Raw genomic sequence first — 16024 nt, 5'->3', positions numbered from 1 at the left:
GTTACTGAAAGTCTGGGAAAAGATAAGGTTACATTAAAGCTAATATGTAATTAACATTTACTGAGCACCTACTGAGTGCCAGGCACTGTTCTAAATGCTTTATATGTATTAATGCACTGCACCTCCAGGACCACCCAATGAGGAGGAACAAGTGGGCCTAGGAGACTAGAACAGCTCCTTAGGAGCTGGACCGGGCTGGTGTACCCCTCAGCTGGGCAGCTGGAGTGTGACACGTGGTGCCAGCAGCCTGTCTTTTCTGGCTTGTCAGTCACCCCACTCTAAGGCACTGCTTGACTCTGCTCCTGAGCAAGCCCTGTGAAGGCAGCACCTGTGATTTCTCTTTCCCATGCATCCTAGTGCTGAGCATGATACCAGAGCAGAGAAGGTACTGAATAAGTATTTGCTGACCTGTCTGCAGCCTGGCCTGCATGTTCTCTGCCTTGGCTGGAATAGCCTTGGGCGAGGAGGGCTGGGCGCCTGGGAGAGTGAGGTCACAGGGCTACTGCCTTGAGGGTAACGTCAGCAGGTTTGGGCTGGGGCACAGGACAGTTCTGACGACAATCCTGGTCCTTTCCATAACTTTATTAAGTTTTTTTGAACAAAAATGTAACTCATCTAGTTATCTACTTAAAAGGAATGTCCTCCTTGATAAGAAATTGAAATGTAATAAATACTGACATGTGGTGGTTTTAAAAAAAAGATGTCTGGATAAGTGTTGGTCTTTTCACATGGCAACTGCATGTGTAAAGTATCCATGATTTAATGTTTATGGGGGAGGGGACAAAGCAGAGGGTGAGATGTATGGAGAGAGTAACATGGAAATTTACAATACTATATGTAAAATAGATAGCCAGTGGGAATTTGCTGTATGACTCAGAACTCAAACAGGAGCTCTACGACAATCTGGAAGGGTGGGATGGGGAGGGAGATTTGGAAGGGAGGGGACAAGAGTGTACCTATGGCTCATTCTTGTTGATGTATGACAGAAAACCACAAAATTCTGTAAAGCAATTATCCTTCAATTAAAAAATAAAATAAAAACCTATGATAGGATACACAGTAAACAAACCAGAAAATAATACTCCTTTTATATGGAAAATGTGAGCTATATTAATATACTTCCCTTTTAAAGGAGAGAAAAATATGCAACTATATAAAATTTTCTTAACCTACAATGACAAGGGGGATTGATTAAAAATTATTTCCATTACAACACAATAACTACTCTTTAATATGGATGATGGCCTAGTTAAATGTTTTGGCTTACTGAAACAAGTCTTGGTCATGAAATTAACTTCTCTGAACATGCAATGAGAAAACTGTATAAGCATGCAGTAAATAGGCAATGCACGATCAATTCTGCATTTATGACAAAATCAGACATGCAGGTCTGAATGCGAAAATGTTCCCATTAGTCCAACTTTGATGCTACTATCTGCTCAGCCCATTTCCCGGGAAATATGAAGAAAGAATGGCAATTTCCTACAACTAGCCTCTTTTCCAATCACTGCAACTCTGGAACCAAACAGACCTCCAGGCGTCCAGGCTGCATGTCCTTATCCTTTCCCAGCTTCAACATCCTCATATGGAAACTGAGGTAACATATTTGCCTTTGCATGGGTTCACGTGAGGTTAGAAAAACCTATCAAGAGCTTAGTAAAGTGCTAGCCATTCATAAATAGCAGTTATTATTTTTATTCCATGAAAGAAAAATTCAACTCAACAAATATTTATTAAGTTTCTACTATGTATGCTAGTCACTGCTGGGATCCAGTACAGGCTGGTGGCTGCCTCTTAGGCTTAATTACCAAAATAATATTTTGCTTTGTCATTGTGTTTTCTGTTAAGTGTTAAAGCATTAGCCTGTACCAAATCTGGGATGTCTAAGGATCTCACCAGCTGCTAGCCTTTCCCAATGTTCTTCCTAAGTTCAGTTTGATTCTCTCAGCTCCAAAGACATGCTATTAACAGTTTTCATGCAACTATTATTACCTTCAACCAAACTCAAGTATAAGGACTGCATCAGAAAACAGTCATTAATTAGTTTCACCTTGATCATATATATCCAATACAGACTAAGTATTCTATGAAGCAATAGTCCTTTAACTATTGCCAAGAGAGCCTGAGATCAATATGCCCAGCAGTAGGTTACTGTGGTCTCATGGGGAGAGCTGGTGCAGTCACCCCACAGTCTGCCCCAGACCTCTAAATGCATCATCCCAGTGTGCCTACCCAACACTCTAGAGGGGACAGGATGGATCACTGTCAGAAGTGTAACTAATGTGGTCAAAAGAACATGAAATGAGCAACATACACTGTGAAATGTCATGGTTCTTTTGTTCTGTGATGGTTTAATAATTGCAAAAATGTAAGACAGAAAATAAAAACAAAGGCTTTGAGTATCATCTCTTGGAACACAAATATTAAAACAATGGCCCATAATCCTGGATCACAAATGTTTTGAGTTTGTACAGTGCTTTAAAAAGTATTTGAGCCAGTTTTTTAAGTTGAGAGATTTCACATTAAAAAAATCTGTATTTCTGCTTTTTTCTTAAAAAAAAAAAAAAGTGACTGCATAACACTAGATCAATTTGCCAATTACTAGCTGAGGTGAGCTTTGTTCTGAGATGATGTAGACATTCTAGTCATCATATTCTTCTTGAAATTTCTTTTAACACCCACCTGCGGGACAGACATCTGATACCAGTTGATAAGCTCTGCTACTGATGGCAAGGTGCTACATAAATGTAACATGACTACTTGAAAAACTCTAAAATTAAAAAAAAAGTATTTAGTATATTTAAAAACTTGGTTAATTTGATTAGTGTTTATACTTGAGGCTCTCAACATATACTGCTTTGAAACACTGACCTCAACGAAAGACTCCTTAAATTTGGCTTAACAAGACAGCACCAATGCAGAAGACCAAAGAGGGGCACAGTTCTCAAGTTCCCAGCTATCCTGCTAATGTTTTTACCAGAGCAAACTATAGTAAAGGGGAGAAGATACCAAAACTCATCCTGTTAAAAACAAATGTTTATGGCGGCAATGTAAAGAAAAGATAAGTTAAAAGTCTTTAATGCATCAAGCCTAATAATTAGTCTCCTCCCTCCCTTTCAAATGCAGGCATACCCTCAGCATGCTTCCACACACATCCACATGTGGACATCAAGTCACGTCTTACAAATTCCCGAAGTGCACCAGGGTTTCACTTCAGACTTGAAAGGGCTCCATTCTCTGGAAAATGCAGACGACTTAGTAATATGCTTAATTTTATCTGTGATGCATCACAGCTTTTAATGAGAGCTTCCTGACTATACAGGGCTTCTTGACATGGGTAGGTAAAAAAGGTTATTGAATCTTCCTCCTGGAAACCATGGAAATACACTTCATAGATACTTCATGGGAGCAGGGGAACGGGGATTTCTTCAGGTTCCCCTGTTGTCTTCAAGGTTCCCAACGAGACCAGTTACCTGCTGCATTCACTGTGCAAGTCAACTGCCAAGAGACTGAATGTACTGGTATTCTTGTCAATTTATGTATTTTTAAATGATCTGATATTTCACATTCATGCTGAAAATATAGTTATATTGAAAAAGCAACAGTATACAAAGGACCGCTTTGGCAAAGGAGCAGATAATTTATGAGACAGTTCCTCCTCCTACATATTAAAAGTTTTCAAATGAATATTAATCAACGCTTTAAAAATTCCACTTACTGTACCATGGAGCACACCTATTTAAAAGCAGCTTATCACTAATAATTTTTAACTTTCCTTGACTCTGCTGATATATTTTAGCAATGCTCACGGTGCATGCCAACCATCTTTTACAGTGTGAGGTGAGAATCTTTGAGCTCATAGGGATAATAATGTCAACTATATTTCTAAGGGATCCTTGAAGTCAAATAGGAGAGACAAGGTCTGTGAAACGGTTTTCAGCAGAGCCAAACGTGGGACATGGTATCATGGTAACTCCACTGCAAAGGCCAAACTCCAGGTCTCTGAAAGGTGGAGTCTGTATGGCCTCCTGCCTCACCAGTTAATGAACTGCTATCTTTGCAACAGATGAGAATACCACAGAGTTTCCCACACCTGCAATCAGGATTTTTACAAGTTTAATTTAGCCTTGAACAACAGTTAATTCAGAGTACTAAAAGAATTCCTGGATTTAAAGAACACAGCATACCAAGTATGTCATATAAATTTCCTGTGGCTACTTGTTTTTTTCTTTTAAATCATATAATCTTGCACATGAGATAAAATATATGAAAACCTAATTGACTGAAATAAAGAAAATGGTAAATATTGTGTTGGCCAAAAAGTTTGAGTTTTTTCATAAGATGTTACAGAAAAACTTGAATGAACTTTCTGGCCAACCCAATAATATTACACTGAACAACTACAGCTACACTGTCCAATGTAGTAGCCTCCAGTCACATGTGGCTATTTAAAACTAAATTACATTAAAATTCAGTTCTTTAGTCACTCAGGGGTTATTTCAAGTGTTCAATATGTGCACATATACAACTAGGAGCTACTACGTTGAGCAGCATAGGCACAGAACATTTTTTTCACTGCTAAAAATTCCTATGGACAGTCCCAGAATAGAAGAAATATTCAAAAGAAAAATGTTCATAACCAACATGTTTCTATCACTATACAGGAGCAAAAAGTTACCCTTTTTGGCTTGAATAAACATCTGAATTCACTTTACTCTCAAATCATGGATGAAACTGGTTTTAGTGTCAGGATTCACTTACTGGTGACTCTCCACTGACAGTACAACTTGACAGCATAGCTCAAATAACAGGCTTCCTTCCCTGAGTCACTCCGCAGCTTAAGCAGAGCATATGACCAAAGCTGAAGCCACTGAGGCTCTCATGGTAAATCTCAGTGTAAATCTCAGTTGTTTCTTTGGGAAACAAAGTAACATTTTTTTTTCTTTTTTCACTCTTATTCCTTTTCCATGGGAGTTTCCCATGCCAAGAGTCAAATATCTTTGTGAATCTCAGGACTTCACATATCCAGATTTGGCTCTAAATAGGCTAAGTAGCAGCAGTTACATATGTTAAGATACTACCCAATACTTTGAAACATCTTATGCCTGAAGAGGATGAATTCCAACAACAAGCTTCTCTGTTAGAAACTTCCTTATCAAAAATAGGAGGAAAGTTGGAGACACCACTGACACATCCAGAACATCAGTCAAATGGGGGTAGAAGGGTATTAACGTAATATTTAAAAAGACCAACTGAATCTTGGGGACACCAAAAATCTGGAAGTTCTGGGGCAGAAGGAAAGGAAGAGGCCAACACTGCTCAGCCTGAAGGGCTCGGGCATGTGAGGGAAAGTCTGGACTAGGCAGGCAGGCAGGTCTGGCTTTGGGTCCCAGAAGACCCTCCAAACAGTGGGACACTTTCATTGGGAGCTGACAGGTCAGGCCCTGGCCCTTCCTGCCCTGCGTGACACCCTCCCAAATGAAGATAACTATGCAGTCTTCCAGGGAATTTGTCTGATGTAACTGCCCCCCCACTCATGCCAGAATTGAGAAATGGAACGAAGGATGTCAGAGATGTAAGAGAGCAGAAGAAAGTCCTGAGAAACTTCAAGTGCGAGGGTGTTTGTAGGGCAGGGTCACCAACGGAGAAGGGTGAGGAGCGGCCAGAAGAGAAAGAGACTAACATTAAACACAAACAAAACCGATCTCCTGATTTTGTTGAGCCTGGAACCTATCAATCCTTAATCGAAAAATGGGGCTATGTTCTTGTAGGGTGTAGTGGTAATACTGGCTTGCATGGCTTAAGATGTTTTATTTTAAACAAAACTGACTTAATCATCAAAGAAAGAAGTATAATACATTTTGAACAAAGGAGTACCACTGGAGTTTTCCAGGGGCTACAGAAGAACTAAGGCAATGGGAGAAAGATGCAACATGAGATGTCAGAAGTGAACTGACACTGAATCCAAAAGCATCTAAATAGTTTTCAATATTTTGAAATAAAATTTTTATACACAGTTTAAGAAAATGTTGGACAGAAAAACACTCAGAGAAAACTAGACAACCTGATTTTACTCAAATCACCTAAGCTAAATATACACAATGTTCGAGTGAACCATCTAGCCATGAGAAAAGTAACATTTTCTTTATGTGTCCATTATTAACAGATGCAGAAGTGGCATTAAATTACTGCTACATCTGTCTTGGAGTTGTCTAAAGTCTGACAGTGTCTGATTAACAATCAAATGATGAAGTTTTTCTACCTTTAGGAGAAGTGCTAATTTTAAAAGTGAAGGTGATGCAAATCCACCTACAGAAATATTTAAAATAGAAAGTAAGGGAATAGATAGAGTAGGGTGGAGAACTTTAGACACTCAGCACTCAGGGGGCCAAAAGATACTGAATGTATCCCAATGTCTCTGGTTGGCAGAGCTGGAACATCACTGAGAAAATGTCCCCGAGAAGAAGACAGTGGCATATGGTACAACGCGCCCTAGAGACACCGCCTCTCAGCTCCCCATCTGAACAACGGGGGTGAGAAGGCGCCCTGCCTCCCCCACTGGAAGGCCGTGTTCACGGATGGCCCCTGCGGACACTGAGGAGCACGTGCAGCGACAGGAAACGTGCGGACCAGGGAGGCCACCGAGGGGCCGAGAGCAAGAGCGCACGGCGAACCCAGCCGAGAAAGAAACCCAGGACACAACAGCGACAGACGCGCAGGGTCAGGGTATCACCATACCTCGTCTTTCAGCTTCCGCAGAGTGACAAAGAAGAGGACAAGAGGAAGACACGGAAAACCGTGCTACATCTCTGAAGGAAGCAGCATTCCTTCTGAAGGGAAACGACTCTGTATGTTAGGGTTTCAGAAGCTGCTCAGCAACAAAACCGCAAGCCAGAGACCCTGATATTTCTAAACGCTGATGCCTTGTTTTCATATAGTCCTCTCACTTAATCTTCATAAAAACTCTGTGACATGAGCAGGGCAGATACTAGTATTACTCTGTCACAGATGACAAAAACAAGGCTCAGAAAGTTGAAGTGCTTTGTCCTAAGCCACAAGGTACGTGCCTGCCGAAGTCCACCCTCACCAACCCTCATGTAAGATATGACTGCTCAGCTTCCATGTTCTAGAATACAGTGTGTGACTTACCTAGAAAATAAAAAACTATCCAAGGAAGGTGATATTGAAGGAGGAAACAGACAAAACAGGCTCTGTCTTGAAAGCAGGGCTCCATCTTGCGCTGGATTATGGACTTTGATCTATATGCCCAGTATCTATGTAAACGACATACCAACTGGAAAACCAGATCCCCGAGATAGAAGAGCCCCAGGGCTCATACCTAGACTCTCCATCACCTGAAAGAATACCCTAATTATCTGTGTAACCGAATAGAATCATAAATTCTATTATGCTTATTGGGGTATGACCACAACATTAAGAAAACTGAGATCATGGCATCTGGTCCCATGACTTCATGGGAAATAGGGAAACAGTGGAAACAATGACAGACTTTATTTTGGGGGGCTCCAAAATCACTGCAGATGGTGACTGGAGCCATGAAATTAAGACACTTACTCTTTGGAAGGAAAATTATGACCAACCTAGATAGCATATTGAAAAGCAGAGACATTACTTTGCCAACAAAGGTCTGTCTAGTCAAGGCTGTGGTTTTTCCAGTAGTTATGTATGGATGTGAGAGTTGGACTGTGAAGAAAGCTGAGTGCCGAAGAATTGATGCTTTTGAACTGTGGTGTTGAAGACGACTCTTGAGAGTCCCTTGGACTGCAAGGAGATCCAACCAGTCCATTCTAAATGAGATCAGTCCTGGGTGTTCTTGGGAAGGACTGATGCCAAAGCTGAAACTCTAATACTTTGGCCACCTCATGCGAAGAGTTGACTCATTGGAAAAGACTCTGATGCTGGGAGGGGTTGGGGGCAGGAGGAAAAGGGAACAACAGAGGATGAGATGGCTGGATGGCATTACCGACTCAATGGACATGAGTTCGGGTAAACTCCGGGAGTTGGTGATGGACAGGGAGGCCTGGTGTGCAAAGAGGGGTTGCAAAGAGTCGGACACGACTGAGCGACTGAATTGAACTGAACTGAACAGGAAACTAAGCAGAGATAGAAGTAAAATCAAGAAAAAGGAAAGTTGAATAAAAATTAAAGCACATTATAGTATCTTAGAGCGTTTCTCAAATCTTAGATCTCATCAAATTATTCAAGGAGCTTACTAACAGTGATGGTTCTCTGTCTCCACTCCTCAAAATTCTGTATCAAATATGGGGTGGGACCTGGAAGGTGTATTTCTAAGAAGCTTTCCGGAGAATTCTGTTCCAAATAGTCCATATGCCAGTATGAAAAATAGTCTTGGAACTTTCAAGAAGAAAGGTCCATTAACTGGAGGGATATATCAGAAGCCCTAAAATGAGCACTAAAGAAGCAGAGAAGCACACTGGCAAAGTGTTGCAGACAAGCACCCAGGGCCTGCAATTATTTGTACATTTCATGTTTAAACCATCTGATTAGAGAACCATATTTCAACATGCATGTGGTATGACAGAACTACTGAAGAGGAAAGGTACTTCTGCGTCTGAGATGTGATGTACTTAGTCCCTCAGTTGTGTCTGACTCTTTGCGACCCCATGGACTGTAGCCTGCCAGGCTCCTCTGTCCATGGCGATTCTCCAGGCAAGAAACCCCCCTCCTCCAGGGGATCCTCCCAACCCAGATCTCCCGCACTGCAGGTGGATTCTTCACTGTCTGAGCCACCAGGGAAGCCCAAGAATACTGGAATGCCTAACTGAGATGGGTGTTTTCAACTCTACATGGGATAAAGTATGATTAGCATACAAAATTAAGAATGTGTTTACATCACATTTCTAACTGGTGAGAGCAAGCTTTAATGTAGGAGGAAGACTTTGAATTCAGAAGTTTACTTTCAACTCTGCCATTTGACAAACGGTTGTTTGCCGCTCTAGCTTCCAGGTTTTAAGTGGAGTCTACAACCCACCCCAAGAGACAACCGTCAAGAGTGAATAATTATATTTTAATAAAGCTCTCTGTAAAGTGTAATGCAACAAACAACAAAAACCAGCATAATGATAGAGAACTGGACGCTGCTAACTTTCTTAAACATGCATGGCAGACTTTTTGTAGGCAGCTTGCTGAGAAGTTAGCAAAGATGGCAACTTAAGTGTCACAAAGCCCAGTGGCATGCCAGAAAGAAGTGGGAACCAGCTGACTGGTGAAATCAGGAGAACTCACAGGACATTCCAGAGGAATGTGAGAAAACATCCTTTCCTCTAATGGTGGCAAAGGGTAAGGAAGAAAGGAGAGAAGGCTCAGCAATCCAGAGCAAAGCTCTATTTTACACAAGTTTACCCTACCTAGTAAGGTGTTGAAGGTGTTCGCTGCACTTAGGCTAAGTCACAGTGAGAGCCCAACAACTTCTTATTCAACTGCTGCTCACAGTAGTAACCTGGGACTTCTGCTCAAGAACACAGCAATCTCACACTGAGAACTCAGCAGAGGCTATGTGGGGGCTTCTTCAAAGAGGGTTGGCCCAGGAAAAGGGACAGTGGCCTACTTGTGTGTCCAGGAATCTGGGGCTTGGCTTAGCTACTTTTAGAGAAGGAAGAATATGTGCCCTGTGGACTTCTGTTTTTGATGGGGGGTGGGGGTGGTGGGTCATAGTAAGGGACCTAAGGTAGCATTCCCCACTGTAGTTCACTCTGAAAAACATCAATCTTGTTTCAGGTCAGTGAACAGATAAAGACACCGACCCAAACAGAAGGTGAGGGGAACAAATGCCCACAGAAGCCTGATGTGGCAGTAGCAGTGGCCATCCTGGCTAAGGAATGCGGAAGAAGCCAGCTCATTTCTGGGGGTCAGGTGGAAAAACTGCAAAGAAAACAGGTTAGCTAGAATTTCTGATTCCTCTTGTATCGCACACACCCTATATCTCACCCTGAACATGTTATCAGAAGCTTAACTTTGCTTATATAAAAAGTCCCTTTAAAAGGGAAAAAGTGGGGAGGTTATTTGCTATGTTAGGCAAGAAAAAGCTTTTGAGCATAGAGACATTTTATCTTTAATATCCTGCTCATCAAGAAGTCCTGCTAGTGATGGTGGATCCTTATACATTAGAGAAGAAAACCATCTGATCATCTTTCAGTTCTATGATATACCTGGCAACATTTATGTGACTAGCATTCCATGCAGCAGAGAATAAAAATGACAGGTAAGAATGCATGTTCTATTGGGCCTCTTGAAAGAAAATCTACCTCAAATACGAAAAACGTAGTATCTAGTCCTAAAATGTATATAGGCTATACCTTAGTACATCATGTACAATTATAGAAAACAAGGGGAACGAGTGTAGAAAATCTAGGGAGGCCAAAGAGGGTGGGGCAAGAAGCATGCATGTCCACTTTAGAGGATATGTGATGTAAGAAAAGAAACTGAGGATGAAAGCAAAGTACTGTGAAAAGAATTTGAACATTAATATGATAAAGTGAGATATATTTTATTAAGCAGTTATTTCTGGGATCAATTTCCCTATGCATTAGTTATTGGGAATTTAGTTATTAGTTATGTGGTTCTCACCATTAAAAATAAACAAAGCTGAATATAAGGAAAATAATGATATTTAAAAGATATTTCAGTAAAGAGAAGAATGGACATTTAACAGGGAAGCCATATATGACGTTGTATAGGACAAACTAAATTATAGCTAACATGAAACTTGACAGCAGAAAAAATAGCCTTTGCTAAGAGAAGGGGAGTCAGGAGCAGGTGACAGACAGCAAACTGGCCTCTGAAATGCCACACTAACAGGTTTTCAGGCTACCTATCAGCAACTTGGGGTGGGTCAAGAGGGAATCTACTGCCATAAACAAAACAATGAATGGGTTCTTTTCAAAGAAAAGACAAGAAGTGTGATCATGGAGCAGTAGAAACAATGGATCCTATTTATGTGAGAAAGGAGTAAGTCAATCAATAGGGTATATATGAAAAGAAGAAAATGGAAGAGGTGACAGAAAGACAGTAAGATTTACTACATTCCTAAGAAAATGATATGTTAATGATAGTAAAATTGGGTAACACTGGCTGCAGAGGAACAATTTTGACTATGCAAACATACCAAGTATGTAACTGAAATGACTGTGCTGACGCTACACGTGAAACCATCTGTTACATGGCAAGTCTGTGCACCTGTCAGGTGGGCGATTACTAAGGGCGATGGCCAGGTCTGCATACCTATAATCCACAGAGACATTCAATAGCTTTTTAAGCCAAGCTGTCTTATTGCTCCGCCCAGAAAATTCTAGGAAATGTTGGTAACAGCAATATGGTAACAACTGCTTAACTTGAATTGTAAGCATTTTTGATTTACTTGTCTACACTCTTTGCCAGAAGTGCTAATAAGCAGAGGAGTGGTTACTGAAGCAGGAGAGGAGAAGCAGAGGCCAGGAATAACCCATCAGCTGGAGCATTAGCTCCTGGACACCTAGGATCTGACTCTCTTGGCTGATTATAAACACTCCACAGCTGATAACACTGTCTTCACGTAACTAACATTTAATTATTAGAAGTACATAATTACTTGTTTAAGAATATAAATGAGTTACTACTAAGAAAGTTTAGGTCACTTAAGACTATTGGGAAGTTAAAACTATGAGTTGCTGGTTAAACGGAAAGGAAAGAAGGAAGAAATACAGGTTATTATGATTTATAGAAAGGACTTTGAAACCAATGAAGAGACTAACTTTTCCTTACTCCAGAAACAACTAAGAATGACAACAAGGGGCAATATGCCATGTTAGGATTTACTTGCCTGTTTTTGACCTTTTCTTTTTTTAAAGAAATGTGGCCTCTCTAAAAAGTGATCATGTAAAAGCATGAGATTGTTTTACATCCTTCCTACACAGAAAGCGTAAACAGACATCTTCAAGGAGTGAATGAACTTAAAAGAAAAATTCTGTGGATCTATAACAAGAACAACTTAGCTTAGTCAATTTTCATTAAAAACTTAACTATGTGCATTTTTCTTTATGTATAAACCACATGCCAATAAAAAGTTAAAAACAATCACTAGTTAAAAAACAAAACTGTCCAAATAAATCCTGAAAAACCAAGTGTTTTGACAGGGCTTTCAGAGTAATAGAAGACAAAGAAAACACCAGGATAATGCTAATAGATAAGCACATACCATGAGGCTAAAGTACCCCATAATGCTGGTGGTAAGTTACTGGGACTGGAAAACTGAAAACTGAGTCTTCTTGGTGGGTACCAGTACTCTGCCTCATGGTGACATTAACAATAATGGACTGTTAAAAAGTGAAAAACATACTAGAAAACAATTCCCTTCTCCGATACCAGACAATGAAAGATAGCTGTGGATTTATAGCCATGTTAATGATGGTTTCCTCCCTCCAGTTCTTATAAGAAGCCAGCCTGCCTGGGCATCCACCTCAGACCCTCAGAAGAGCACTCATCTCCCTGAACCACTAGACTCAGCACACGTGGGAATTCCATTAATGCAAATGGACTGGGTAGGAACAAGTTTGTTACTTTATCCTGGTCCGACAAAGACTGGACTGGGAATGAATTTCTGTCCCTCACTTCCCCAACAGTCCCACTACAAAGATGTAGCTGTCCAGAGTTTATGGTGCTGAATTCAAACAAGACACCAGAAAAATATAACTGAGGTGCAGACCATAGCGACACCAGCCAAATCTCCAAGGGAACTGAGACTTCAGGACTTCGTGTAATCAGTCTCCTTTTTTCAATTCTGTATATTTGGGGTATGTTTCCCACAAGTAACCAAATTCCTATAGTACAAGTGAATTTTATTTGGGCTATATTGATATAGTGGAGTTCCATCTTTAGCGATAATACACATGTGAGAAAGAAAAGTTGACTAAAGTTTGTTAATGCTAATATTATTTTATTTTTGTCTATTTAAATGCTTACCTCTTTGACACTATGTGTTACTGCCCATATTAGAAAAACTCTTGACATCACCTGGAAAGAAGTCAGGACAACAGAAGATGGAACAATTCCTGAAAGAAAATTTAGGATGGTTAAATAAATGTATTGTACTGAGTTTCAAAATGTAATAGATTTCCTAAAACATCCAAATTTTAATGTTTAAAGCCATCATGAGCAGCTGAAATTTATCTACATTGCTATATAGATTATGTTTTTCAATGTAGTCAATATTAAAACTTTTTCCTCCCTCAAAACAGTAACATTGTTAATGGTAATTGCAAACCATGGAATCTAGGTAACTTTCCTAGGTCTTTCAAAGTCACTGACAAAGTACAGTATTTTTTAACACTTTTATAGGCAGAGAAAATAAAACCATTGTTTAATGCTTAAAATTAGACATTGAAAGCTCATTTTACAATATGGGTTTCAGAAATGAACAGGCAACTATGGAAAGGCAAATCAACTGTTTGTGTCAACAGAATGTTGAAAGCGCCTGGCTTTCCGACTGGATATGATACACTAACAGTTAGGTTGGCATCTTTTATATTTTGCCAACAAGCAGACAAACTCGAAGTTTATATACCATTTTTTCTCACCTTATTCATTAGGGTAAGCACTGGTACAATTATCTTTCCAATGTCCTCAAGTTATAACGCTAGAATCATGTTTAGTTATTTTCGATAATTTTCAAGTTCTGCTAAGTTTACATTTCTTTGGCTTCTCCCTTCAATTCCTACAACCACACACACAGTCCATATCTAGAGACCAGCCACCACCATTATATAAAAATCTTCCCTCCTTTAATTCACCTTAAACTGACTAATAATTCATTATCTAAAAATATTCTCCTCTCTATAACTTCACATTGGCAAGGAACTGCTACAAAAATCAAATGTGGAAGCAGAATTATGGGTATCCAGTCCAATAACCCCTTCACCATTTCTCTCTGGTCATATTGCTGTCAGTAACTAGACTTACCAACTTCCCAGACCTGTCAAGTTGCATGTGGGCAACTCCACAATTGCCAGGAACCCCTTATCACAGGTAGTAAATTCTTAATTCACTTTATTTATTTTTTTTCCCCCATGGACAGAGGAGCCTGGTGGGCTGCAGTCCATGGGGTTGCTAGGAGTTGGACACGACTGAACAACTTCACTTTCACTTTTCACTTTCACACATTGGAGAAGGAAATGGCAACCCACTCCAGTGTTATTGCCTGGAGAATCCCAGGGATGGGAGAGCCTGGTGGGCTGCCGTCTCTGGGGTCACACAGAGTTGGACATGATCTTCAATACATTCAGTGGACTATCCCTGATCAATTTTCATTCTTCTAAGCCCTCTAAAATCACTCAGACTTCTGGACATTTATATAGCTGGACAAACTACAACTTGCCAAAGGACCACGTACAATCATATGAAGCAAAAATTACCTCTATAGGTTTGGCTACGAAAGAAAATTATTTTATATCTCATTAAGAAAAAGAGATGCTACATCCTATTAGAATGAGTTTTAAAGATTTGGGCTTTGAAGAGGTATGGTTTGGTTTTCAAAAGCAAGCAAAATGGACATGTCAAGCACAATGCCTGGCATATAAAGATGCTCAATAAATCTTTATAGAATGAATGAAAGTTAGTCACTCAGTTGTGTCCAACTCTTTGTGACCCCCATGGACTACAGTCTGCCAGGCTCCTCTGTCCATGGGATTTCCCAGGCAAGAATATTGGAATGGGGAATAATGGAGTGCCATTTCCTTCTCCAGGGAAATAGAATGAATATAAAAATATAAACATATGGACATATAAATATATGGAATAGAACTGAGAGTCTGGAAGTAAACCCTCACATTCATAGTCACTTGATTTTTCAACAAGAGTGCCAAGACAAATCAGTGGAAAAATATTTGTCTTTTCAACAAATGGTTCTGAGATAACTGAATATCTAAAGAATGGAGCTGAGATACTTTCTTAGACCAAATACAAAAAATCACTCCAGATGGATCAAAGATCTAAATGTAAGAGGTAAAATAACTCTTTGAAGAAAACACAGATGTAAATTTCTGTGATTCTGGATTAGGCAATGGTTTATCAGATATGAAAACAAAAGCACAAGAAATAAAATTGGGCTTTATCAAAACTAAAAACTTAATGTGTCTCAAAGGACATTAAGACAGTGAAAAGAAAACCCACAGGAGAAAGTATCTATAAATATATACATAATCTGGAACTTATATGTAAAATATATAAAAGCTCTTATAATTCAATAATAAAAGAAAACCCAATTTAAAAGTGAGCAAAGGATTTGAGTAGACATTTTTCCAAAGAAAATATGCAAATGGTCAATAAGCACATGAAGAGGTGCTCAACATGATTAGAGAAATGAAAATTAAAGTCATAATGAGATAGATACACTTCACGTCCACTAGGAGGGCTACCATTAAAAAGACATATAATAACAAAATTACACCAGTCAATCTTAAAGGAAATCAACCCTGAATATTCATTGGAAGGACTGTTGTAAAAGCTGAAACTCCAATACTTTGGCCACCTGATTTGAAGAGCAGACTCACTGGAAAAGACCCTGATGCTGGGAAAGATCGAAGGCAAAAGGAGATGGGGGTGGCAGAGGATAAGATGGTTACACAGCATCACTGACTCAATGGACACAGATTTGAGCAAACTCCGTGGGATACTGGAGGACAGAGGAGCCCTGTGTGCTACAATCCATGGGCTCACAAAGAGTCAGACCTGACTTAGCAACTGAACAACAACAACAACAACAACATAACAAGTACTGGTGAGGATGTGAAGCTGGAACCCTCATACACTGCTGACAGGATTAGAAAATAGTGCAGCCACTCTGGAAAACAGTCTGCCTCAAAATGTTAAATACAGAATTACCCTATGACCCAGAAATTTCACTCTTCGAATATATACACCCAAGAGAAATGAAAACATTTATCAGTTCAGTTCAGTCGCTCAGTCGTGTCCGACTCTTTGCAACCCCATGAATCGCAGCACGCCAGGCCTC

The 16024-nt window shown here is 39.9% G+C and overlaps 1 protein-coding gene across 1 annotated transcript in view; it reads right to left on the bottom strand.

The window, feature by feature from the left end:
- Nucleotides 1-16024, bottom strand: part of HACD2 (3-hydroxyacyl-CoA dehydratase 2) — an 82158-nt gene that overhangs the window by 17848 nt on the left and 48286 nt on the right. Inside the window, exon 4 of the mRNA XM_040250405.1 lies at nucleotides 12979-13067. Coding sequence (XP_040106339.1) covers nucleotides 12979-13067 — 89 coding nt within the window. The remainder of the gene's footprint in view (nucleotides 1-12978; nucleotides 13068-16024) is intronic.

This window comes from Oryx dammah, unplaced genomic scaffold, assembly GCF_014754425.2.
Source record: "Oryx dammah isolate SB20612 unplaced genomic scaffold, SCBI_Odam_1.1 HiC_scaffold_2, whole genome shotgun sequence".
Taxonomy (NCBI): Eukaryota; Metazoa; Chordata; class Mammalia; order Artiodactyla; family Bovidae; genus Oryx; species Oryx dammah.
Note: the sequence above shows the minus strand (reverse complement) of the source record. Positions and strands in the feature narration are given on the sequence as shown.